We start from the raw sequence: 27099 nt of genomic DNA, 5'->3' as shown, positions 1-27099 counted from the left end.
TATAACTCGTCTTTACATCTTACAACGAGGTTCTCAATGATAATACTGTCCAATATTTAGGAAGACATTCCCTTCTGATATAACTCGTCTTTACATCTTACAACGGGGTTCTCAATGATAATACTGTCCAATATTTAGGAAGACATTCCCTTCTGATATAACTCGTCTTTACATCTTACAACGAGGTTCTCAATGATAATACTGTCCAATATATATAGGAAGACATTCCCTTCTGATATAACTCGTCTTTACATCTTACAACGGGGTTCTCAATGATAATACTGTCCAATATTTAGGAAGACATTCCCTTCTGATATAACTCGTCTTTACATCTTACAACGAGGTTCTCAATGATAACACTGTCCAATATTTAGGAAGACATTCCCTTCTGATATAACTCGTCTTTACATCTTACAACGGGGTTCTCAATGATAATACTGTCCAATATTTAGGAAGACATTCCCTTCTGATATAACTCGTCTTTACATCTTACAACGAGGTTCTCAATGATAATACTGTCCAATATTAAGGAAGACATTCCCTTCTGATATAACTCGTCTTTACATCTTACAACGAGGTTCTCAATGATAATACTGTCCAATATTTAGGAAGACATTCCCTTCTGATATAACTCGTCTTTACATCTTACAACGAGGTTCTCAATGATAATACTGTCCAATATTTAGGAAGACATCCCCTTCTGATATAACTCGTCTTTACATCTTACAACGAGGTTCTCAATGATAACACTGTCCAATATTAAGGAAGACATTCCCTTCTGATATAACTCGTCTTTACATCTTACAACGGGGTTCTCAATGATAATACTGTCCAATATTTAGGAAGACATTCCCTTCTGATATAACTCGTCTTTACATCTTACAACGAGGTTCTCAATGATAATACTGTCCAATATATAGGAAGACATTCCCTTCTGATATAACTCGTCTTTACATCTTACAACGGGGTTCTCAATGATAATACTGTCCAATATTTAGGAAGACATTCCCTTCTGATATAACTCGTCTTTACATCTTACAACGGGGTTCTCAATGATAATACTGTCCAATATTAAGGAAGACATTCCCTTCTGATATAACTCGTCTTTACATCTTACAACGGAGTTCTCAATGATAATACTGTCCAATATTAAGGAAGACATTCCCTTCTGATATAACTCGTCTTTACATCTTACAACGAGGTTCTCAATGATAACACTGTACAATATATAGGAAGACATTCCCTTCTGATATAACTCGTCTTTACATCTTACAACGGGGTTCTCAATGATAATACTGTCCAATATTTAGGAAGACATTCCCTTCTGATATAACTCGTCTTTACATCTTACAACGAGGTTCTCAATGATAACACTGTCCAATATTAAGGAAGACATTCCCTTCTGATATAACTCGTCTTTACATCTTACAACGGGGTTCTCAATGATAATACTGTCCAATATTTAGGAAGACATTCCCTTCTGATATAACTCGTCTTTACATCTTACAACGAGGTTCTCAATGATAATACTGTCCAATATTTAGGAAGACATCCCCTTCTGATATAACTCGTCTTTACATCTTACAACGAGGTTCTCAATGATAATACTGTCCAATATTTAGGAAGACATTCCCTTCTGATATAACTCGTCTTTACATCTTACAACGGGGTTCTCAATGATAATACTGTCCAATATTTAGGAAGACATTCCCTTCTGATATAACTCGTCTTTACATCTTACAACGAGGTTCTCAATGATAATACTGTCCAATATATAGGAAGACATTCCCTTCTGATATAACTCGTCTTTACATCTTACAACGGGGTTCTCAATGATAATACTGTCCAATATTTAGGAAGACATTCCTTCTGATATAACTCGTCTTTACATCTTACAACGGGGTTCTCAATGATAATACTGTCCAATATATAGGAAGACATTCCCTTCTGATATAACTCGTCTTTACATCTTACAATGAGGTTCTCAATGATAACACTGTCCAATATTTAGGAAGACATTCCCTTCTGATATAACTCGTCTTTACATCTTACAACGAGGTTCTCAATGATAATACTGTCCAATATTAAGGAAGACATTCCCTTCTGATATAACTCGTCTTTACATCTTACAACGAGGTTCTCAATGATAATACTGTCCAATATATAGGAAGACATTCCCTTCTGATATAACTCGTCTTTACATCTTACAACGAGGTTCTCAATGATAACACTGTCCAATATATAGGAAGACATTCCCTTCTGATATAAACTCGTCTTTACATCTTACAACGAGGTTCTCAATGATAATACTGTCCAATATTTAGGAAGACATCCCCTTCTGATATAACTCGTCTTTACATCTTACAACGAGGTTCTCAATGATAACACTGTCCAATATATAGGAAGACATTCCCTTCTGATATAACTCGTCTTTACATCTTACAACGGGGTTCTCAATGATAATACTGTCCAATATTTAGGAAGACATTCCCTTCTGATATAACTCGTCTTTACATCTTACAACGGGGTTCTCAATGATAACACTGTCCAATATATAGGAAGACATTCCCTTCTGATATAACTCGTCTTTACATCTTACAACGGGGTTCTCAATGATAACACTGTCCAATATATAGGAAGACATTCCCTTCTGATATAACTCGTCTTTACATCTTACAACGAGGTTCTCAATGATAACACTGTCCAATATTTAGGAAGACATTCCCTTCTGATATAACTCGTCTTTACATCTTACAACGAGGTTCTCAATGATAATACTGTCCAATATTTAGGAAGACATTCCCTTCTGATATAACTCGTCTTTACATCTTACAACGAGGTTCTCAATGATAACACTGTCCAATATTAAGGAAGACATTCCCTTCTGATATAACTCGTCTTTACATCTTACAACGGGGTTCTCAATGATAATACTGTCCAATATTTAGGAAGACATTCCCTTCTGATATAACTCGTCTTTACATCTTACAACGAGGTTCTCAATGATAATACTGTCCAATATATAGGAAGACATTCCCTTCTGATATAACTCGTCTTTACATCTTACAACGGGGTTCTCAATGATAATACTGTCCAATATTTAGGAAGACATTCCCTTCTGATATAACTCGTCTTTACATCTTACAACGGGGTTCTCAATGATAATACTGTCCAATATTAAGGAAGACATTCCCTTCTGATATAACTCGTCTTTACATCTTACAACGGATTTCTCAATGATAATACTGTCCAATATATAGGAAGACATTCCCTTCTGATATAACTCGTCTTTACATCTTACAACGAGGTTCTCAATGATAACACTGTCCAATATATAGGAAGACATTCCCTTCTGATATAACTCGTCTTTACATCTTACAACGGGGTTCTCAATGATAATACTGTCCAATATTTAGGAAGACATTCCCTTCTGATATAACTCGTCTTTACATCTTACAACGAGGTTCTCAATGATAATACTGTCCAATATATAGGAAGACATTCCCTTCTGATATAACTCGTCTTTACATCTTACAACGAGGTTCTCAATGATAATACTGTCCAATATATAGGAAGACATTCCCTTCTGATATAACTCGTCTTTACATCTTACAACGAGGTTCTCAATGATAACACTGTCCAATATATAGGAAGACATTCCCTTCTGATATAACTCGTCTTTACATCTTACAACGAGGTTCTCAATGATAATACTGTCCAATATTTAGGAAGACATCCCCTTCTGATATAACTCGTCTTTACATCTTACAACGAGGTTCTCAATGATAACATTGTCCAATATATAGGAAGACATTCCCTTCTGATATAACTCGTCTTTACATCTTACAACGGGTTTCTCAATGATAATACTGTCCAATATTTAGGAAGACATTCCCTTCTGATATAACTCGTCTTTACATCTTACAACGAGGTTCTCAATGATAACACTGTCCAATATATAGGAAGACATTCCCTTCTGATATAACTCGTCTTTACATCTTACAACGGGGTTCTCAATGATAATACTGTCCAATATATAGGAAGACATTCCCTTCTGATATAACTCGTCTTTACATCTTACAACGAGGTTCTCAATGATAACACTGTCCAATATTTAGGAAGACATTCCCTTCTGATATAACTCGTCTTTACATCTTACAACGAGGTTCTCAATGATAATACTGTCCAATATTTAGGAAGACATTCCCTTCTGATATAACTCGTCTTTACATCTTACAACGAGGTTCTCAATGATAATACTGTCCAATATTTAGGAAGACATTCCCTTCTGATATAACTCGTCTTTACATCTTACAACGAGGTTCTCAATGATAATACTGTCCAATATTTAGGAAGACATTCCCTTCTGATATAACTCGTCTTTACATCTTACAACGAGGTTCTCAATGATAATACTGTCCAATATTTAGGAAGACATTCCCTTCTGATATAACTCGTCTTTACATCTTACAACGAGGTTCTCAATGATAATACTGTCCAATATTTAGGAAGACATTCCCTTCTGATATAACTCGTCTTTACATCTTACAACGGGGTTCTCAATGATAATACTGTCCAATATTTAGGAAGACATTCCCTTCTGATATAACTCGTCTTTACATCTTACAACGGGGTTCTCAATGATAATACTGTCCAATATTTAGGAAGACATTCCCTTCTGATATAACTCGTCTTTACATCTTACAACGGGGTTCTCAATGATAATACTGTCCAATATATAGGAAGACATTCCCTTCTGATATAACTCGTCTTTACATCTTACAACGAGGTTCTCAATGATAACACTGTCCAATATATAGGAAGACATTCCCTTCTGATATAACTCGTCTTTACATCTTACAACGGGGTTCTCAATGATAATACTGTCCAATATTTAGGAAGACATTCCCTTCTGATATAACTCGTCTTTACATCTTACAACGAGGTTCTCAATGATAATACTGTCCAATATTTTAGGAAGACATCATCTTCTTAAAGAACTCTTCTTAACATCATTAACAAAATCTTTGACATCTAATATACTCAAAATCTTAGTATCTTTCATTGTGATGATTACGTATCTTATACTGTGTATCTTGTATGTAACAAAAATGAAAAAAAAGAAAATCTGAAATTTGATATTGTTGATGAAAGTACAACTGGGAAAGATTAGCATAAATGGAACAGACATGGAGACTGCATTGTAATGGTATATAGTACGAGGTCTACTTGATAAATTAGAAGAATCTTGTGACAGTAGTGAGATGTCTTCTATCGATAAGTCTGATCCGACATCAGGTGATGTGAATGGCTCCCCTTGGATTACAAGGTAAGCATCAATAGATTTTGTCAAATCTAATAGATAACTTACTGGACCAAATACTCTTCACGATGCGCGCAGGATATGGAACAGTAGCGTCTATCCTTAGGCTCTCTTTTCTTCATTCATACACATTATCTGCTATATTTCTTATTGGTATCCAATAAGGGTGTCTTCTTCATTATCACAACAAGTCACATAATCAGTTTCATGTTCACGTTTTAATCTCTTTAACTGAGATACAGTTGGACTGGTCATATCCAATTGATAATATAATACTAACTACAGGTAATCGAAGTCAGGAAACATGAAGAGTATATGAATTAACATTCAGCTTTTGACGATAGGTGGAGATGGGAAGTTTACTTCATATTGTTAAGGTTAATGTGCAGAAATGTCAGCAACGTTAGGGTGTTTTTAATTTATTGCTAAGTGCATTTCACGAATGGGACCAAATATGGGTACCTGATTTTAACTTCAGAGAACCATTGTTCAAAGCAACACGCTACTCAATGTCATTGATGTCTACAATAGGGAAATATCACATTCTCATACTTTCTGAAAATGATATTTTAGAATGATAGCAAACCTACGGCTAAAGAAGAAGTGACTTTTTAAATTGACTGTTACACCACGCATGTTACCCACTCAACGGGACCAGATCTGGATATCTGATCACATTATGACATGCATGCGCTTTTGGATGAGCGACTGCCTCATGACTAGCTTTTTGTACATTTGAATTTCGTTTTCCAATGATGACAATGCTTACACGTATATACAAATGACGCCGACTGTGCATGTGAAGTATAATCATAATGCTACAGGATCTACACGTAAATGTGTTATACAGTTCGGTATTCAGGAATATCCTGACATCTTTCTGACATTGACATTCTATCATACAAGTGTTACCCTGTATATCGGTCTCTCTATTATGTCACTAGACGTGCACTTAACCTTACATTATCAGTGAATTTTATACGATATATATGTTAGGTCTGTAGAAGTGACAATGTCTCTGTTACAAACGAGTTTAAATGTTTTATTGTGCAACAAGGTATGATGTGGGTACACCGCATCACAAAGTACACATAAATATATGATGTCATTTAGTTTGGTATGATGCGGATACACGGCATCACAAAGTACACACAAATATATGATGTCATTTGGTTTGGTATGGTGCGAGTACATTACGTCAAAAAGTGCACACAAATATATGATGTAATTTAGTGTTAACAAACCCCACTGCTGAAACTTAAACAACTTACATGTAATACGTTTTTAAAGTACACCATTTTTTTCTTTAATATCAATCCATCTTGAAACAGGAATACATTAATTGCCGTATTACTAAGATCATGTTCCACATACTAAAGATTGGCAATCATCCATTTGATTTAGGAATTGTCCCACGTTTCTTAAAAGACAGATATATATTTAGTATATTGTCGATACATTTGTATGGCTAACCATCTGGTCACTGAATACCATATGCACCTACCCCGGGTTCTATTGTGTTCAATGTAATCCAACCCTACTGTCCGTCACACCGGTCCACGGATTCAATGTATATCATTGATTGACTTTATACCATGATCAATAAGATCATCCACATACATATGTATACTATGTCTATATTTTAATTTAAAACCTGTTTATTGAAGAAGGTTTCTGTCTTTAAATCTTTTTGCGTTTAATTTATCATTACCATGTAAACTAGTTCATCGAAATGGTAATAAGTACATACATGTTTTGAAAGTCGTCTAAATATAGATAATTGTTTTTTGGTATAATTGTTTAGAAATAAATTTTCTATACAAAACGTCATATTAGAAATGCGTTAAAATCAAAATTACAACATTTGTTAACATTTGAAAACATGAATCAAGTTCGCATTTCTTACCTATTGCTGGTGTAGCTATTTTATATGGTAGGTGTCGTATAATGAGACAGAAAACACTTCATCTTTTGAAGCTTGTGGTCTTTTCGTTGATAAGTTAACAAACATATAACTATGAAATTTAATTGTTTACATATATTCCTGTCAGGACGCTTTCTATAAATTTCTTTTGAAACAAATATTACCAATGTATATCTTAACCACATGTGATATAATTTCGGCGATGCAGAGCAATCGTGAGCTCGTACATCATTACCAGCGGTTGGGTTGTATATTGCCAGATCAGATTCCCATGTGCGCTTCACCCGAGTATATCGGTTACCTACATTTTAACGTTGCCTTACTAAATCACACTATCGAAGACATCGAGCAGGATGCCCTGCGATGTCATATCAGGTCAACAACGGACATAAACGTCTTCTCTCTTCAAAATTTTGTTAGATGAGTTAGTTTCCATTTCTATCGGTTGTCAAACGAAGCAGCAAATAATGTAAATATTTCCTATAAGTAGACACTTTTGTTGTCTGTGAACCTTCTTTTCAACGAAACGAAAAAGAAAAAAACACACACATACAAAAAAAAAAAAAAAAAAAAAAAATAGAACACCGCCTCCTCAAGGGTGAAAGTCGATTTTCTCTGAAGTCCAAATTCAAGGAATATTTAATAATGTAGAAAGTTGTTGAAGGGATATAGTAGGAACAGCAGTTATACTAGGTCTTAAGCATTTACCATTTTATTAGTGTATGTGGTATATGTTGAATGAGAAAACAAATATGATCTCTTAACTTGATTCGAGGCATTCTTAAGTAATACATTAAATAGAAAGTCTTTAGGAGAAATGAAAACAAAAGAAACTAAGAAGCCTCTTATAATCATGCATTGGGTATAGCAAGTCTCATATTTATATTGGCTTTGTGATAAGTGATTTACCATGACGAACAATGACACAGCCTTTTGGATCCAATATGCCCGTCTGTTAAGGCCTATAAACGAGATACCATTGATGGTTATCGAGTTTATTACGTCTTGTCACTAACAGCCGTCACATGAAATTAAAACTGAATATTCAATATCGGGATCTTTTTACTGTATGTTTGACGCAGGTATTTTTAATGTCTATTCCACGATATTAAATTCGTATTTATCATCATGTTGTGATCAACGTATATTTACATTGACTAATGAATTCAAATTTTGAATAAACCTTGTAAATGTACATCCTTCAATGCTTTGTTATTCAAAACACCTATGTGAAAGCATTCCACCTAACAACGCATATAATTATACTCATTCACACATATCAGATTTGTTAGGGCAAAAATTTGACAATCTAATTAATTCACGGGACTATTAACCAAATGTTCATATTTCACAGACCAATATTTGTGTGTTGCTCTTTTGTGACATAGTACACACATATGAGGGAATCAAATGTCCTTTATGTACAAGTATCACTCACGGTTAAAAAGAAAATAGCTGAATTGATTTAATTCGGAGTGACTAATTGAGGCCACGTTGTTAAAGCATTAGGCATAGTCTAGTTCATGGACATGAAAATAATTATAATCACTTTATACAATGTATGGGATTGGCCTGCTTAACAAGCATTTCCATGTTAATCAAACACAATACCATTGCGATCATTGTGTTGTATTTGCTTTTATCTTTTGTCTTTTTGAAAAAAGAGTTGAAAGTAGTATATGAAAGCAGCACGATTGGAAATAAATTGTTTAAGTTCGTACACATATACTAATTGTTTGAATTTTGCATATGTTGGTATCCAGTTATTGTCAAGTTAAAATTTCACGATGTAGATCATATATTAAAAATGAGCATTCTATACTCTGTCTGTACAAACAAGTAATGTGCATTTACAGATGTATTCACGCTTACATATCAATATCATCTAAATAGCTGTTATAACCGCTACATCTGCAGCAAAATTGAGCACACACTCTCAATAGTATATATACATTGCTGCTCCGACACTGGCAGAAAACTTGATAATTTTTTGATATTTTGTATCATTGATGGGACTTGTCGTTGAGTCAACATAAAGGCGGCAGAGCTCTGATACTTACTAAATGATTATACCATGACTTATGTATGTATATTATACGTGGGGAAAAGGCGACTGAAATTGATTCTAAGTATAAGTATACGTATACATATGAAAATACAATAAAAAACAATCTAAAAAACAACAGATCTAATAATAAAAGACATTGGAACAAATTTAGAAATTAATTAAGTTACTCCATTACCATAGATATATTGTGTGTGTTTCCTGAAGGTACGCTCATAAAGGAATTGAAATAACGTTATTGTTCTACATCAGAAATGAGTTCCATTCGTGGGTTTGTACAGAATTTTTGTCTTGATTGATATTTCATAACTCAGATTCCCTATATAAAACCACACATGATACCAGTACATCTTAATGATGTTCGAATATGTTCTAATATAACTTTAATTTGCCATTACCTGTAAGGTAATTTGTATGTACGTATATGTATTACCTGGCACTAGCATATCACCGGCGATTAGGTACAACAGGCACTTCCAACTGTAGATTTCACACTTCCATTACTTTGCATTGACAAGGGTCTGCGATCGAAAGACTGACAATGAAATGCAAATATTGATTTTTATTTTCAATAGGTAGATTACAAACATACTATTTGGTGTTCGGATAACACATATCATCCTTCTGGTTAGCTGTAGAAACACTTCGAAACGCCAAAATATCTAGAAGGACCATTTTAAAGTTAACTGCTACATTAATAGACGTTTCATATACTGCATATGCCATTTTATTGATCAGATAGTGGGGTACCAACCTTAGATAGTATGTAATTTTTGTTTTTACCGCTTCCTCAAGCTTATCATGCTTATAGCCCGTATCTTTTTAAACAAACTAGGGTATCTGTTCCTCTGGTGCAAACCAACCGGCGACAGTACATAATTGGTGGGGCTATTACAGGAAACTTCTGTTACTTACGGATTTAAATTATTACGAGTATATTTTGTAAATACAAAGGACACACGTTTAAACCGTGTAAATATGGATATCAATTTCTGTGCCTATTTTTATGTGTATACATAAATACATTTAGAGGTCATCTGTATTGCTATGTGGTATTGTAGCTGTAATACATAGACTGTTTATACATGATAACCTATTACTTGACAGCCTTGATTTGTATTACTTGATATTACCACACTAAAAACCCCTTCAACGATCATTTGTTGAGATCGCCGCGTGGTTAGGGTATCTATGTTTCCACCATTCTGTGCAGTAATACTGAGTTATCGAATGAGTACATTCTACAATTAAACCTTTACTGCTGTACTGTGATAATCCAATGAGTACATTCTACCACTAAACTTTACTGCTGTACTGTGATAATCCAATGAGTACATTCTACCACTAAACTTTACTGCTGTACTGTGATAATCAAATGATTACATTCTACCACTAAACTTTTACTGCTGTACTGTGATAATCCAATGAGTACATTCTACCACTAAACCTTTACTGCTGTACTGTGATAATCAAATGATTACATTCTACCACTAAACCTTTACTGCTGTACTGTGATAATCAAATGATTACATTCTACCACTAAACTTTTACTGCTGTACTGTGATAATCAAATGATTACATTCTACCACTAAACCTTTACTGCTGTACTGTGACTAATCAAATGATTACATTCTACCACTAAACTTTTACTGCTGTACTGTGATAATCAAATGAGTACATTCTACCACTAAACTTTACTGCTGTACTGTGAAAATCAAATGATTACATTCTACCACTAAACTTTACTGCTGTACTGTGAAAATCAAATGGTTACATTCTACCACTAAACCTTTACTGCTGTACTGTGATAATCGAATGAGTACATTCTACCACTAAACCTTTACTGCTGTACTGTGATAATCAAATGATTACATTCTACCACTAAACCTTTACTGCTGTACTGTGATAATCAAATGATTACATTCTACCACTAAACTTTACTGCTGTACTGTGATAATCAAATGATTACATTCTACCACTAAACCTTTACTGCTGTACTGTGATAATCAAATGATTACATTCTACCACTAAACCTTTACTGCTGTACTGTGATAATCAAATGATTACATTCTACCACTAAACCTTTACTGCTGTACTGTGATAATCAAATGATTACATTCTACCACTAAACCTTTACTGCTGTACTGTGATAATCAAATGTTACATTCTACCACTAAACCTTTACTGCTGTACTGTGATAATCAAATGATTACATTCTACCACTAAACCTTTACTGCTGTACTGTGATAATCAAATGATTACATTCTACCACTAAACCTTTACTGCTGTAACTGTGATAATCAAATGATAACATTCTACAACTAAACTTTTACTGCTGTACTGTGATAATCAAATGTTTACATTCTACCACTAAACCTTTACTGCTGTACTGTGATAATCAAATGATTACATTCTACCACTAAACCTTTACTGCTGTACTGTGATAATCAAATGATTACATTCTACCACTAAACCTTTACTGCTGTACTGTGATAATCAAATGATTACATTCTACCACTAAACCTTTACTGCTGTACTGTGATAATCAAATGATTACATTCTACCACTAAACCTTTACTGCTGTACTGTGATAATCAAATGATTACATTCTACACTAACTAACCTTTACTGCTGTACTGTGATAATCAAATGATTACATTCTACCACTAAACCTTTACTGCTGTACTGTGATAATCAAATGATTACATTCTACCACTAAACCTTTACTGCTGTACTGTGATAATCAAATGATTACATTCTACCACTAAACCTTTACTGCTGTACTGTGATAATCAAATGATTACATTCTACAACTAAACCTTTACTGCTGTACTGTGATAATCAAATGATTACATTCTACCACTAAACCTTTACTGCTGTACTGTGATAATCAAATGATTACATTCTACCACTAAACCTTTACTGCTGTACTGTGATAATCAAATGATTACATTCTACCACTAAACCTTTACTGCTGTACTGTGATAATCAAATGATTACATTCTACCACTAAACCTTTACTGCTGTACTGTGATAATCAAATGATTACATTCTACCACTAAACCTTTACTGCTGTACTGTGATAATCAAATGATTACATTCTACAACTAAACCTTTACTGCTGTACTGTGATAATCAAATGATTACATTCTACAACTAAACTTTTACTGCTGTACTGTGATAATCAAATGATTACATTCTACCACTAAACCTTTACTGCTGTACTGTGATAATCAAATGATTACATTCTACCACTAAACCTTTACTGCTGTACTGTGATAATCAAATGATTACATTCTACCACTAAACCTTTACTGCTGTACTGTGATAATCAAATGATTACATTCTACCACTAAACCTTTACTGCTGTACTGTGATAATCAAATGATTACATTCTACCACTAAACCTTTACTGCTGTACTGTGACTGTGATTAATTCTACACTAAACCTTTACTGCTGTACTGTGATAATCAAATGATTACATTCTACCACTAAACCTTTACTGCTGTACTGTGATAATCAAATGATTACATTCTACAACTAAACCTTTACTGCTGTACTGTGATAATCAAATGATTACATTCTACCACTAAACCTTTACTGCTGTACTGTGATAATCAAATGATTACATTCTACCACTAAACCTTTACTGCTGTACTGTGATAATCAAATGATTACATTCTACCACTAAACCTTTACTGCTGTACTGTGATAATCAAATGATTACATTCTACCACACTAAACCTTTACTGCTGTACTGTGATAATCAAATGATTACATTCTACCACTAAACCTTTACTGCTGTACTGTGATAATCAAATGATTACATTCTACCACTAAACCTTTACTGCTGTACTGTGATAATCAAATGATTACATTCTACCACTAAACCTTTACTGCTGTACTGTGATAATCAAATGATTACATTCTACCACTAAACCTTTACTGCTGTACTGTGATAATCAAATGATTACATTCTACACACTAAACCTTTACTGCTGTACTGTGATAATCAAATGATTACATTCTACCACTAAACCTTTACTGCTGTACTGTGATCAATGTATTTACAAACTGCTATGTGATAATCAAATTTACATTCTACCACTAAACCTTTACTGCTGTACTGTGATAATCAAATGATTACATTCTACCACTAAACCTTTACTGCTGTACTGTGATAATCAAATGATTACATTCTACCACTAAACCTTTACTGCTGTACTGTGATAATCAAATGATTACATTCTACCACTAAACCTTTACTGCTGTACTGTGATAATCAAATGATTACATTCTACCACTAAACTTTACTGCTGTACTGTGATAATCAAATGATTACATTCTACACTAAACCTTTACTGCTGTACTGTGATAATCAAATGATTACATTCTACCACTAAACCTTTACTGCTGTACTGTGATAATCAAATGATTACATTCTACCACTAAACCTTTACTGCTGTACTGTGATAATCAAATGATTACATTCTACCACTAAACCTTTACTGCTGTACTGTGATAATCAAATGATTACATTCTACAACTAAACCTTTACTGCTGTACTGTGATAATCAAATGATTACATTCTACAACTAAACCTTTACTGCTGTACTGTGATAATCAAATGATTACATTCTACCACTAAACCTTTACTGCTGTACTGTGATAATCAAATGATTACATTCTACCACTAAACCTTTACTGCTGTACTGTGATAATCAAATGATTACATTCTACAACTAAACCTTTACTGCTGTACTGTGATAATCAAATGATTACATTCTACCACTAAACCTTTACTGCTGTACTGTGATAATCAAATGATTACATTCTACAACTAAACCTTTACTGCTGTACTGTGATAATCAAATGATTACATTCTACAACTAAACCTTTACTTGCTGTACTGTGATAATCAAATGATTACATTCTACCACTAAACCTTTACTGCTGTACTGTGATAATCAAATGATTACATTCTACAACTAAACCTTTACTGCTGTACTGTGATAATCAAATGATTACATTCTACAACTAAACCTTTACTGCTGTACTGTGATAATCAAATGATTACATTCTACAACTAAACCTTTACTGCTGTACTGTGATAATCAAATGATTACATTCCATACTACTAAACCTTTACTGCTGTACTGTGATAATCAAATGATTACATTCTACCACTAAACCTTTACTGCTGTACTGTGATAATCAAATGATTACATTCTACACTAAACCTTTACTGCTGTACTGTGATAATCAAATGATTACATTCTACACTAAACCTTTACTGCTGTACTGTGATAATCAAATGATTACATTCTACCACTAAACCTTTACTGCTGTACTGTGATAATCAAATGATTACATTCTACCACTAAACCTTTACTGCTGTACTGTGATAATCAAATGATTACATTCTACCACTAAACCTTTACTGCTGTACTGTGATAATCAAATGATTACATTCTACCACTAAACCTTTACTGCTGTACTGTGATAATCAAATGATTACATTCTACCACTAAACCTTTACTGCTGTACTGTGATAATCAAATGATTACATTCTACCACTAAACCTTTACTGCTGTACTGTGATAATCAAATGATTACATTCTACCACTAAACCTTTACTGCTGTACTGTGATAATCAAATGATTACATTCTACCACTAAACCTTTACTGCTGTACTGTGATAATCAAATGATTACATTCTACCACTAAACCTTTACTGCTGTACTGTGATAATCAAATGATTACATTCTACCACTAAACCTTTACTGCTGTACTGTGATAATCAAATGATTACATTCTACCACTAAACCTTTACTGCTGTACTGTGATAATCAAATGATTACATTCTACAACTAAACCTTTTTTGCTGTACTGTGATAATCAAATGATTACATTCTACAACTAAACCTTTACTGCTGTACTGTGATAATCAAATGATTACATTCTACCACTAAACCTTTACTGCTGTACTGTGATAATCAAATGATTACATTCTACCACTAAACCTTTACTGCTGTACTGTGATAATCAAATGATTACATTCTACCACTAAACCTTTACTGCTGTACTGTGATAATCAAATGATTACATTCTACCACTAAACCTTTACTGCTGTACTGTGATAATCAAATGATTACATTCTACAACTAAACCTTTACTGCTGTACTGTGATAATCAAATGATTACATTCTACCACTAAACCTTTACTGCTGTACTGTGATAATCAAATGATTACATTCTACCACTAAACCTTTACTGCTGTACTGTGATAATCAAATGATTACATTCTACACTAAACCTTTACTGCTGTACTGTGATAATCAAATGATTACATTCTACACACTAAACCTTTACTGCTGTACTGTGATAATCAAATGATTACATTCTACCACTAAACCTTTACTGCTGTACTGTGTGATAATCAAATGATTACATTCTACCACTAAACCTTTACTGCTGTACTGTGATAATCAAATGATTACATTCTACCACTAAACCTTTACTGCTGTACTGTGATAATCAAATGATTACATTCTACACCACTAAACCTTTACTGCTGTACTGTGATAATCAAATGATTACATTCCACCACTAAACCTTTACTGCTGTACTGTGATAATCAAATGATTACATTCTACCACTAAACCTTTACTGCTGTACTGTGATAATCAAATGATTACATTCTACAATTAAACCTTTACTGCTGTACTGTGATAATCAAATGATTACATTCCACACACCTAAACCTTTTACTGCTGTACTGTGATAATCAAATGATTACATTCTACCACTAAACCTTTACTGCTGTACTGTGATAATCAAATGATTACATTCTACCACTAAACCTTTACTGCTGTACTGTGATAATCAAATGATTACATTCTACACTAAACCTTTACTGCTGTACTGTGATAATCAAATGATTACATTCTACCACTAAACCTTTACTGCTGTACTGTGATAATCAAATGATTACATTCTACCACTAAACCTTTACTGCTGTACTGTGATAATCAAATGATTACATTCTACAACTAAACCTTTACTGCTGTACTGTGATAATCAAATGATTACATTCTACCACTAAACCTTTACTGCTGTACTGTGATAATCAAATGATTACATTCTACCACTAAACCTTTACTGCTGTACTGTGATAATCAAATGATTACATTATACCACTAAACCTTTACTGCTGTACTGTGATAATCAAATGATTACATTCTACAACTAAACCTTTACTGCTGTACTGTGATAATCAAATGATTACATTCTACCACTAAACCTTTACTGCTGTACTGTGATAATCAAATGATTACATTACCACTTAAACCTTTACTGCTGTACTGTGATAATCAAATGATTACATTCTACAACTAAACCTTTACTGCTGTACTGTGATAATCAAATGATTACATTCATCACATACTTTACTGCTTCTGTATAATCAAATGATTACATTCTACACTATACCTTTACTGCTATGCTGTGATAATCAAATGATTACATTCTACACTAACTTACTGCTTACTGGATAATCAATGATCATTACACTAAACTTTACTGCTGTACTGTGATAATCAAATGATTACATTCTACAACTAAACCTTTACTGCTGTACTGTGATAATCAAATGATTACATTCTACCACTATACCTTTACTGCTATGCTGTGATAATCAAATGATTACATTCTACAACTAAACCTTTACTGCTGTACTGTGATAATCAAATGATTACATTCCACCACTAAACCTTTACTGCTGTACTGTGATAATCAAATGATTACATTCTACAACTAAACATTCACTGCTGTACTGTGATAACAGAAAATGAAGCCTGGACACCTTTCTCGAAATGTAAATATTTACACAGAGCAATCAATAGAAGCTGTATTGTTCTGTCTACTATCTATATTGTTTAGTCAGTCGCTGACGAGTAGTGATTATGGTATTGTCAGATATATCAACTTCCATTGTCACACCAAACAACATTGCCATGATAGTTTGCTTTGCCAAAGGTAACAAACTTTTTAAGGTTGTACACCAATGTAGCGTAGCTTTCAGTGTCCAGCAGCAATACAATTTTGATTCTGGTTTTTTTTTCAATTTCTAGTATTCTGTTTGCTTATCATGCAAATTCTTAAGGTCTACTGTCGGATGTGAAGTTGTAACTCCAATTAGACTACGTTGTACTTTTGATGTGTGTGTTCATTACTTACAATACATGTATACCAATCACATGAAAAGTATCAATAGGGTATGGCATGGATCTAAAGCCTTGGTTTTCTGTACGTGTATTCACAATAAATATTTTTAAAGACCTAACAAAATCAGATGTCAGTCGCATATGTATTACTGAAAGCGATCGAAAGCTAGACTTGGAACCGGTTAGATTCGATGACGTCAGTAGTTTCGGGATGTTCATCACGTGACTGTTGGCTCGTTGTTATATTAGCAATATCAACATAAATCATCAGATTATAGTAATTACAAATATGACGATGCATTTCCTGAATAGTATGTTGTCAAGTATGTAGTTCAAAGGAATATATTTGTATAGCGAACATGCTGATTAGTGTTTTTCTTCCTTTATTCCGCGGAGGTTTAGAGTAAGTTTGTATATTAACAATAACTGATCGTTAGGTGTATTCTTTTATATAATAACATATGTGTTGGTGTTGGAAAACGAAACATGAGGCATGCAAGTGATTTGGAAGATACAAAGCATTTTAGCAGAATAACGTTAACGAACAAGAATCAAATCGTGTTTGAAGATTTGTTAGCTTTCTCTCATGTGAAAAGGAAAAGTTTCAGAAACAAAATACCTAAACATGAAATAAAGGCTTGGTCAATACATCGAGTCAAGCAGCGTATATCATCAAAATGTCAAGCTTAAGCTAGCAAATTATCTCTCTGGAATTGATATGGAACAGATGCAGTGTTGCTCATAACAGAGCACTTGGTAGGTTAACCATCCACAAAGTGTCCTTACTGAATTTATTGCCAATATACTTCATAATGAACTCTGTATAATTACCTATCATTCAAATACGTTTATTTGTTATGAGCTTTTTACTTTCGTTTTTAATTGTGAAGAATTGCGACGAGTTGTCATTCATACAAAGTAATAATGACTTGCCATTTGAATGGCGGCGAGGTTGGAAGTGGCGGTTCCAATTAGTTTGTGAAAGGGAGCGACATTAGCGTCAGTACCAGCGCGATGTCACGTTGTGTGTGTCTGGAGGAAGGCTGGCGATTGTTGTTGTTAGAAGTGGTGTGACTTTATGTGTTTATGTTGTACTATTGGTAATAATGGATGTAAATAATTAGTGGGATTTAATAATTTCATAACCTAAATAGTGTTGTGGGATAATTGAAAGTTAAAATAACTGTTTTAACAATGTGCTTTAAAATTCAGAGCAAAACATTTCCTGTGATACACTGTGGAATTACTACAACGCTATCACTTAACGTTCTGTGGTGGTGTTCTGGAATTCGAATGCAATGTATATAACAGCATAAGTGAATTAATTCAAATGGATCATTTATCTCTTTTCGAATGTGTGCAAATAATAAGATTAGAAATAGAAGCAATTGATTCCACAGAGAAATGGGATTTATAACAAAAGTGATGTACGTGTATAACAATGTACTACGTTTTATCATTCGAAGTTCGTTCTAGGGAAATTCGTTCGAGGAAAAACAAATTATACAAAGTAACATTAAACATAAACGTCTGTGTTCACGATAATATCAGGCTATCTATCACAATGCCATGGCTTCCACGGACATAACACTGCATGGCAGTGATGTGACGTGAGTAAAGATTTCATCAGTATATAAGCTGATATTTCTTGTTACTATGGTAAAGTCGTAGTGCGTTTGTGTTGGTTGTGTTTTGCCACCAATACGATCCAAAAATGATATAAAGTGTGACAAATATGACTAACAATGCCATTTCCAGCATTTGAATAAACCGTAAAACTGCGTTATCTCGTAATTACTGGGAAACTGTCAAATATCTTGATTTTTCGGGATAGCAAAGAATACTGTCAATTAATATTAGTTTTGTGTCTATAATGATCTTTCCCAAAGTGAAGATGTAAAGTAATTCTAAAGTGATATTTTCACCTAACATCGTCTGCTCTGTCCGTACATCAAACAGACAAACATGAATGTTGTAAGAAAACAGGAACTGTTAAATAATAGGATGTCCGGCACCATTTGGGACTCGATGAGACAATGTTGGAGAAAGCTTCCCAGGAAACACGGTAAAACTTTAATGTGGATATGTACGATTAACATTAACCGAAATCACATAAATAGTCTGTGGCTGGGAGGTACGACGATATATGTACCATGGTATAACTTGTTATTGCTTTCAATAATGAATCACCATGCACATACAAACGAAATCCTTTCATACAACCAAAGCAGTAGTAATGTACATATTTATATTTGAAGGTCGTGTTCTGAACAACATTTCGATACGAACTAAATACTAATGGGTCGTTAAAATATATTATGATGTTTAAAACATTTCTGAAGAGAAGCATGGCGAATTTATAAACCTTATTGTTCCAAATGAAATGTTTAGTAGCTCGATGTCACAGACCCAGTCCCCATTTACTCTTTGTCAAGAAAATGTTTTGATTTCATATGTGATTACCATAGATTTCTTTTGTGGATTATCCACTTCAGATATTCTCCTTGTAGGTTTCCATGACTCTGCGTGAAGCGTTTTCAAAAATACTTAAAAGAAGACAATCTAGGTTTTGAGATTTGACTTCAGTTTCAGTATCTGTTCGTCTTTATTTCATAGCCACATGCTGAATAAAGATGAGAAGTACCGGATTATATAGTGTATCTGTTTAGATGATGTCCTTTATTGTTTTTAAATCGAATGGTGTATCATTGTTACATGTGAGGTACATGTATCAACGGGTGACGTTTTTGCCTTATGGAAATCTAGAGATCTTCACCTCCGGGGATTATAGATTTGAATTCTTCTTAAAAAAAAAAACCAAAAAAAAAAAAAAACAAACAAAAAAACCATGGTAATAACTGTAAGCTATATATGTTCAAATGTTACCGGAGTCTTGATCACAGGTTTGATCTAGGCAAAGGAAGATAACTCGTACGTCAATTAATACCAAAGTACATCTACTGTGTAATTCAGTACTCTCCGGATTTCGCGGTATTTCAGTTTTTAGCTCACCTGGCCCGAAGGGCCGGTGAGCTTATGTCATGGCGCGGCGTCCGTCGTCCGTCGTCCGTCGTCCGTCGTCCGTCGTCCGTCCGTCAACATTTCCTTTAAATCGCTACTAGTCATAGAGTTCTGCATGGATTTTAACCAAATTTGGCCAGAAACATCCTTGGGGGGAGGGGAACAGAACTTGTATAAATTTTGGCTCTGACCCCCCCGGGGACAGGAGGGGCGGGGCCCAATAGGGGAAATTGAGGTAAATCCTATAAATCGCTACTTGTCCTAGAGTTCTGCATGGATTGAAACCAAATTTGGCCAGAAGCATCCTTGGGGGAAGGGGAATAGAACTTGTATAAATTTTGGCTCTGACCCCCCAGGGACAGGAGGGGCGGGGCCCAATAGGGGAAATTTAGGTAAATCCTATAAATCTCTACTTGTCCTAGTGTTCTGCATGGATTGTAACCAAATTTGGCCAGAAACATCCTTGGGGGAAGGGGAACAGAACTTGTATAAATTTTGGCTCTGACCCCCCGGGGACAGGAGGGGCGGGGCCCAATAAGGGAAATTGAGGTAAATCCTATAAATCACTACTTGTCCTAGTGTTCTGCATGGATTGTAACCAAATTTGGCCAGAAACATCCTTGGGGGAAGGGGAACAGAACTTGTATAAATTTTGGCTCTGACCCCCCGGGGACAGGAGGGGTGGGGCCCAATAGTGGAAATTTAGGTAAATCCTATAAATCGCTACTTGTTCTAGAGTTCTGCATGGATTGTAACCAAATTTGGCCAGGAACATCCTAGGGGGAAGGGAACAGAACTTGTATACATTTTTGCTCTGACCCCCTGGGGACAGGAGGGGTGGGGCCCAATAGGGGAAATAGAGGTAAATCCTATAAATCGCTACTTGTCCTAGAATTCTGCATGGATTGTAACCAAAATAGCGAGAAACATTCTTAGGGGAATAGGAACAGAACTTATATAAATTTTGGCTCTGACCCCCCGGGGGCAGGAGGGGCGGGGCCCAATAGGGGAAATAGAGGTAACTCCTATAAATCGCTACTTGTCCTAGAGTTCTGCATGGATTGTAACCAAATTTGGCCAGAAACATCCTTGGGGGAAGGGGAACAGAACTTGTATAAATTTTGGCTCTGACCCCCTGGGGGCAGGAGGGGCGGGGCCCAATAGGGAAATTTAGGTAAATCCTATAAATCGCTACTAGTCTTAGAGTTCTGCTTGGATTTTAACCAAATTTGGCCCAGAAACATCCTTGGGGTTAACAGAATTCCTATAATTTTTGGCTTTCACCCCCTTGAGCAGAAAGAGTGGGGCCCAATAGGGGAATTAGAGGTAAATATTCAAATTCCTTCAGAAAAGAAACAATGAACCTTACTAGGCATTACAAACCAGGTGAGCGATACAGGCCCTCTGGGCCTCTTGTTATTATGTATATACGTCATTAAAAAGCTATCGAGGTGGTATTTGGTTGACCTAACTGATAATCTATGTAATATAACATATAATTAATAAATATATCCTTTTAAAAATAAAATAAGTGATTTGGAAAACCTGACCTACACACTCTATGTTTGATGTCTTTAATAGGCCTACATTCCATTTTTATCTGTAGGTAGACAGCGTGACCTTTCTGCACATTAATGATACACTTCGTTCTCATGTGATGCTCTTTGTTTCATTACAGGTATGGCGACGTTGGTTGAGAAACCGCCCGACCTCGGGTCAGACATTGAGTCGAAATCACCCATAGATGTGGAAATCAGTGACCTGAAGGGGATCCAACTGAAGGATGCAAAGTTTGGTAAACATGGCGGCGTCCTTCAGCTCAAGAATGCTACAGCAATACACGTGACGACTCCGATGATTCCCGAGACGATCGTAAAGACAGAGAAGGGCGTCATCGGGAAGCCACCAATAGTTCGAAAAAGTAAAAAGTCGGATTACCCTGACGATCGGACAGAAGGACGCTCCACGCGTCCAGGCTCAGAAATAACTATACCGGACACCCGGTCACGTGATGACAGGGACTCTGATATTGGTAATGATAAGATGAGTAGAATCAAGTCACCTATGTCAGTCCAAATTGAACGAAAACAACCGCCAAACAATACACCAGCATCACGAGCGTTCTCCGACTACACACGGAATTCTGGCGGGAGTACGAAATATCACGTGATGGTACCAGGTCAAGGTCACATCGATCCGCTCCCCTCGCCCACCAAGAGGATGCATCAAACCAGTCGCACAAAGCGAGTCCCCGCCAAATTGATTAGACTGACGACGGTTACATTGTCGGCAAGGTAAGGTCAAAAGAAGTAACTAGCCAATTGAAACTAGGTTCTAGTAGGTTTTACCAGTATTTCATTATGTATTAGCATCTTCTCTACTAAGCACATTATTTGAACATCCAACGGCTGATATTTTTGATAGTTTCTAGTGATCAACCAAATCTTCTTTTCTGACAAGAAGAACTAAAAGCAATAATGATTTGTATTATTTTCCATATATCTTTGCATGCAAGTATGAAGTGATATGCCTATATAAAATAGTTGTGTAGAGTAACTGGCACTTTGCTTATTTATTTTCTGTTTACCTATCATTTATGTTATAATCGTGACTAAAACAATGTCAGGTTCACCAAGATTACATTGCCGTTGAAAAGTTCATAAAGTAAAAAAGAGAATGAAAGCCAAACAATGATAGCTACACATCCAGAAGAATGATAATGATATGTTTTTATGTAGGTCAGAATTGTTTTTAATAAGATATTTGTTTAAATATACATGACTCTAGAATATCTATTTTTGGTGTCAAAATAACCATACACTAAAGTATATGTGTAATTATAATTACAGAACATGGAGAACAATATGAAGTCCTATGTTATTGCTTGTAAATGATGAATTAAATTCTTTAAAGCATATTAAAGCAAAGACAACTACAACATACAAATTACTTAGATCTTTAGCATTGTTGTAGTTGAATGTTTGCAACTATATTATTCTGCTGATCTGGGTTAGATCACTACATAAAAAAATTCTCAATACATAAAACCACACATTCCAACAAAAAAAAAAAACTGATATACATGCATTACGAAATATGTTTAAGCACTATATTATAAGACGTTTGTTAGACTACGGTACTGCTTCAAGGGAAGTAACTTTCAAATTGAAAAATCTTCCCTATCATCAACAATAAATTAATATGAAAATGTACACATATTTAAACAGAAATTATAGCATGACAACTTTATACCAAAGACTTTGTTTTAGCACAGTTTAGGAAATGGAATAAAACAAAACTTATTGGCACTATTATAACATCGATTATGATATAACATTATCATGGTTTTAAATATGGCCTTGTAAAATCATAATTGTTACTCATAATAATGTAAAATATCATTGCCGTTTGTAATACTGATTTTAATTGGTTTATAAAACAGAACATTGATGATTTAGAAAAGAAAGATCATCATCATAAGAACTTTTAATTAAAAGTGAAAGTTGGATGAAAAGCGAATCGCGACATTTGGAAACACTAGTTTGGTGATTGAAGTGCCGTATTACCTGGTGTTTGTTCAAAAAGTCTAAATGTCACTTTTATTTGAGCAATTGATGATGTCTTAAAACTTTTAAAACATGGTTATTTGATACACTGTATTACCAATTACATTGACTAATCTTATTGGGATTTTTTTAACGTTCATGTAATTTCGTATCACGTTTTAAGTGGCATACCACATATGTTCAGTTCTGGTTTTAATTTAGCAGTGGCTACACTTCTACATATGTTTTGGTTCATATTTTAGATCTGTTTAAGAAACAAAAGTAAATATGCAAGCATATAATTCCCTTAGACAATTAAATCTATGCAATCATTAATTGATTCACTGTATGTAGTTGTATTACTGTAATATATGCTCTTATCGTTTAACTGAGAGGAAAATCGAAAAAAGACATTTGACAAATATAATTGTCATACAGTATTATTGTGTAATTATATCAAATTAAATTAATTAGTTGAGTGCTCGAACTTTAGCACAGTAATTTTATTAAGCGTGTATAAAAGCATACAATGCTTGAGATGTATGTAGGTTATCGGTTCATGCATGTCTGTAAGCCCCTATATCTAGTGTACTGTAACAAAGACATGACAGTACGGGTAGATACCTAGAACAAAGCCTCAGCGAGACTTCGCTAGACACCGTCACAAGATATGGGGCTCATTATCTAGTATTCACCACACATGGATTTAACTGCTCATTCATTAAATGCTGTTTGATTTTTATAACGGCTTATAATCAATAATGCAATATGTTCATGTTTAAATGTCTACAAAACCCTTCTTCCGTCATTATATCCCAGAGAAATTAACATCTCTTTTGTCAGGTTAAACCTGCATACATGTATACAGTATAATTATTTTTATTAAGCGCTCCATGAGACAGAACCTTCCAATAAAACTACACAATCATAAGTAACCCTATCGTGTAGAATAAGTTAATTATTTCATGTGTTCTAATCTAGGTAGCTAAGCGTTTCCTAGGGGGTGTCTTATCACCATAGCTTACAAGCTTGTGGCTGATCGATATCTACCCCGTAGATAAAACATTAACGTATATGCCAATAGCTATTTACACTCCGGAGTAGAACTTGTCTCAGTGTTTGTTCAGCATTTAATTGACGATCGTTTTGTTTGCAAATTCATCAGTATGCTACTTCTAGAGAGGTAGCGTGTTGGCAACGGAAGAGAGCTGTGTTGTTTTTTTTCGTAAAATGATTAACAAGCAAAATGGACAATTTCAAAATACGAACCAATTATCCTCTCTGACGAAGCTGTAAGTGACTGCTCATTCGAAAACTCATTTGATATTTGCCTTTGATGTGTGAAGCAAGTGAAATACAACGTACATCAGCAGTTTTATATATTAACCATTGTCTGAGGTGACAAGGCATGATTTATTGTCACCTTTTTGAACGTTAAGCCTTGATAATACCCGGATCGCTGGTGTTGTTGGAATATTACGTGTGTAGAGATAAGAGGCTGTTGTACCCCGATAACGGCTTCCCTCTGTAGTACTAATGCTGAGTGGTAGTTCAGGCCACCACACACTACAGGCAGTTAACGCCTTGACGAAACAGCTCCATGGTTTGGATCCATGTTTCCACCTTTGTTAGAACCCACATTGAGACCTGGTATTTGGCAATTCCATGGAAGGTAGGTGATAGTGGTTAACACAGCAAAATGTTCTCCCAAACTCGAGTGGGCTTTAGATATGATGATGGGACACTCAGTGCACGTGTATAATGTATCTCTATTATTCATGATAATTGTTATTTCAATTCTCTTGTCAAGCCGACGAACGTTTTTTGTTTCTTTCACAATTTATCAAACTTTTGTATTGACCAATCGTAAGTGATGTTATTTATTGTCAAAATGTTGTTAAAATGCATTTTATTTATTTATACTTGAATTAGTGAGGTTTTGAAACAGGATAAATGTTTGTGGCTTGATATACGTAACATAAGTATTATCCCCATAGCGGTCAACTTAGTATGTTTATTTCAAATTGTGATTTTTTTATGATAGCATCGAATTCGTCACCATAGCAGCCTATAATAACAGTGTGAATATATAAGATGTTATATGATATAGATTACCTCAAGGTACCACGAATGGTGTATGGTTACATATTTGTTTAAATGGTCCATACTTTAATCCTTTTAATTCATTCTTCTATCATGTCATGACATTGTAAGTGGTATTAACAGATTAAGAGTTTTGCGATAATATCTGATGTAGATAAAGCTAACAGAAACTGTGTGTTCAGTCGATAGGTAAACACTAAATATAGAGTTGACAAATTACTGTTAACGTTTATTTCAACTTCAAATTATAGATTGCCTTTAACGGATACATTAAAACGTAAAAAATATGACTTCGGTTCGATAACTGCATTGTTGTATAGGTTGACGATTGATTCTGAACAATGCGTCTTGACATTTGGAATTACACACTTGTAGTACGGGCTACACCTACAGCGGACTGTCTTGCGGTATTGTCTTTTTAACAGGCAGCTTTGTTTTTCAGTAGCAGGTCAACCTCGCCGCAGAAACATGTCTGTATAGTATCTAGGTACATACACTATTCACAGTACACGCGGTACCTCACAAAGACTACAGATCCTTTTTACCTAAATAGTTGTGTATGTTTGGTAACGAGTGGGTGGTCAGCTTCCATCATATATTACATACATAGTTGTGTATGTTTGGTAACGATTGGGTGGTCAGCTTCCATCATATATTAAATACATAGTTGTGTATGTTTGGTAACGATTGGGTGGTCAGCTTCCATCATATATTACATACATAGTTGTGTATGTTTGGTAACGATTGGGTGGTCAGCTTCCATCATATATTACATACATAGTTGTGTATGTTTGGTAACGATTGGGTGGTCAGCTTCCATCATATATTTACATACATAGTTGTGTATGTTTGGTAACGATTGGGTGGTCAGCTTCCATCATATATTACATAC

General features: G+C 34.6%; 1 protein-coding gene across 2 annotated transcripts in view; it reads left to right on the top strand.

Annotated features, from left to right (window-relative positions):
- Positions 1 to 27099, top strand: part of LOC138320445 (uncharacterized) — a 48912-nt gene that overhangs the window by 8896 nt on the left and 12917 nt on the right. The window contains exons 1-2 of one of the 2 annotated variants that reach the window (XM_069263410.1): positions 18526 to 19603; positions 22238 to 22853. In XM_069263410.1, the coding sequence (XP_069119511.1) occupies positions 19504 to 19603; positions 22238 to 22853 (716 nt within the window). In that variant the 5' untranslated portion in view covers positions 18526 to 19503. Of the gene's footprint in view, positions 1 to 18525; positions 19604 to 22237; positions 22854 to 27099 lie in introns of those variants that run through there. The other variant, XM_069263411.1, reaches the window with a different exon arrangement.

Source organism: Argopecten irradians, chromosome 4 (genome assembly GCF_041381155.1).
Source record: "Argopecten irradians isolate NY chromosome 4, Ai_NY, whole genome shotgun sequence".
NCBI lineage: Eukaryota > Metazoa > Mollusca > Bivalvia > Pectinida > Pectinidae > Argopecten > Argopecten irradians.
Note: the sequence above shows the minus strand (reverse complement) of the source record. Positions and strands in the feature narration are given on the sequence as shown.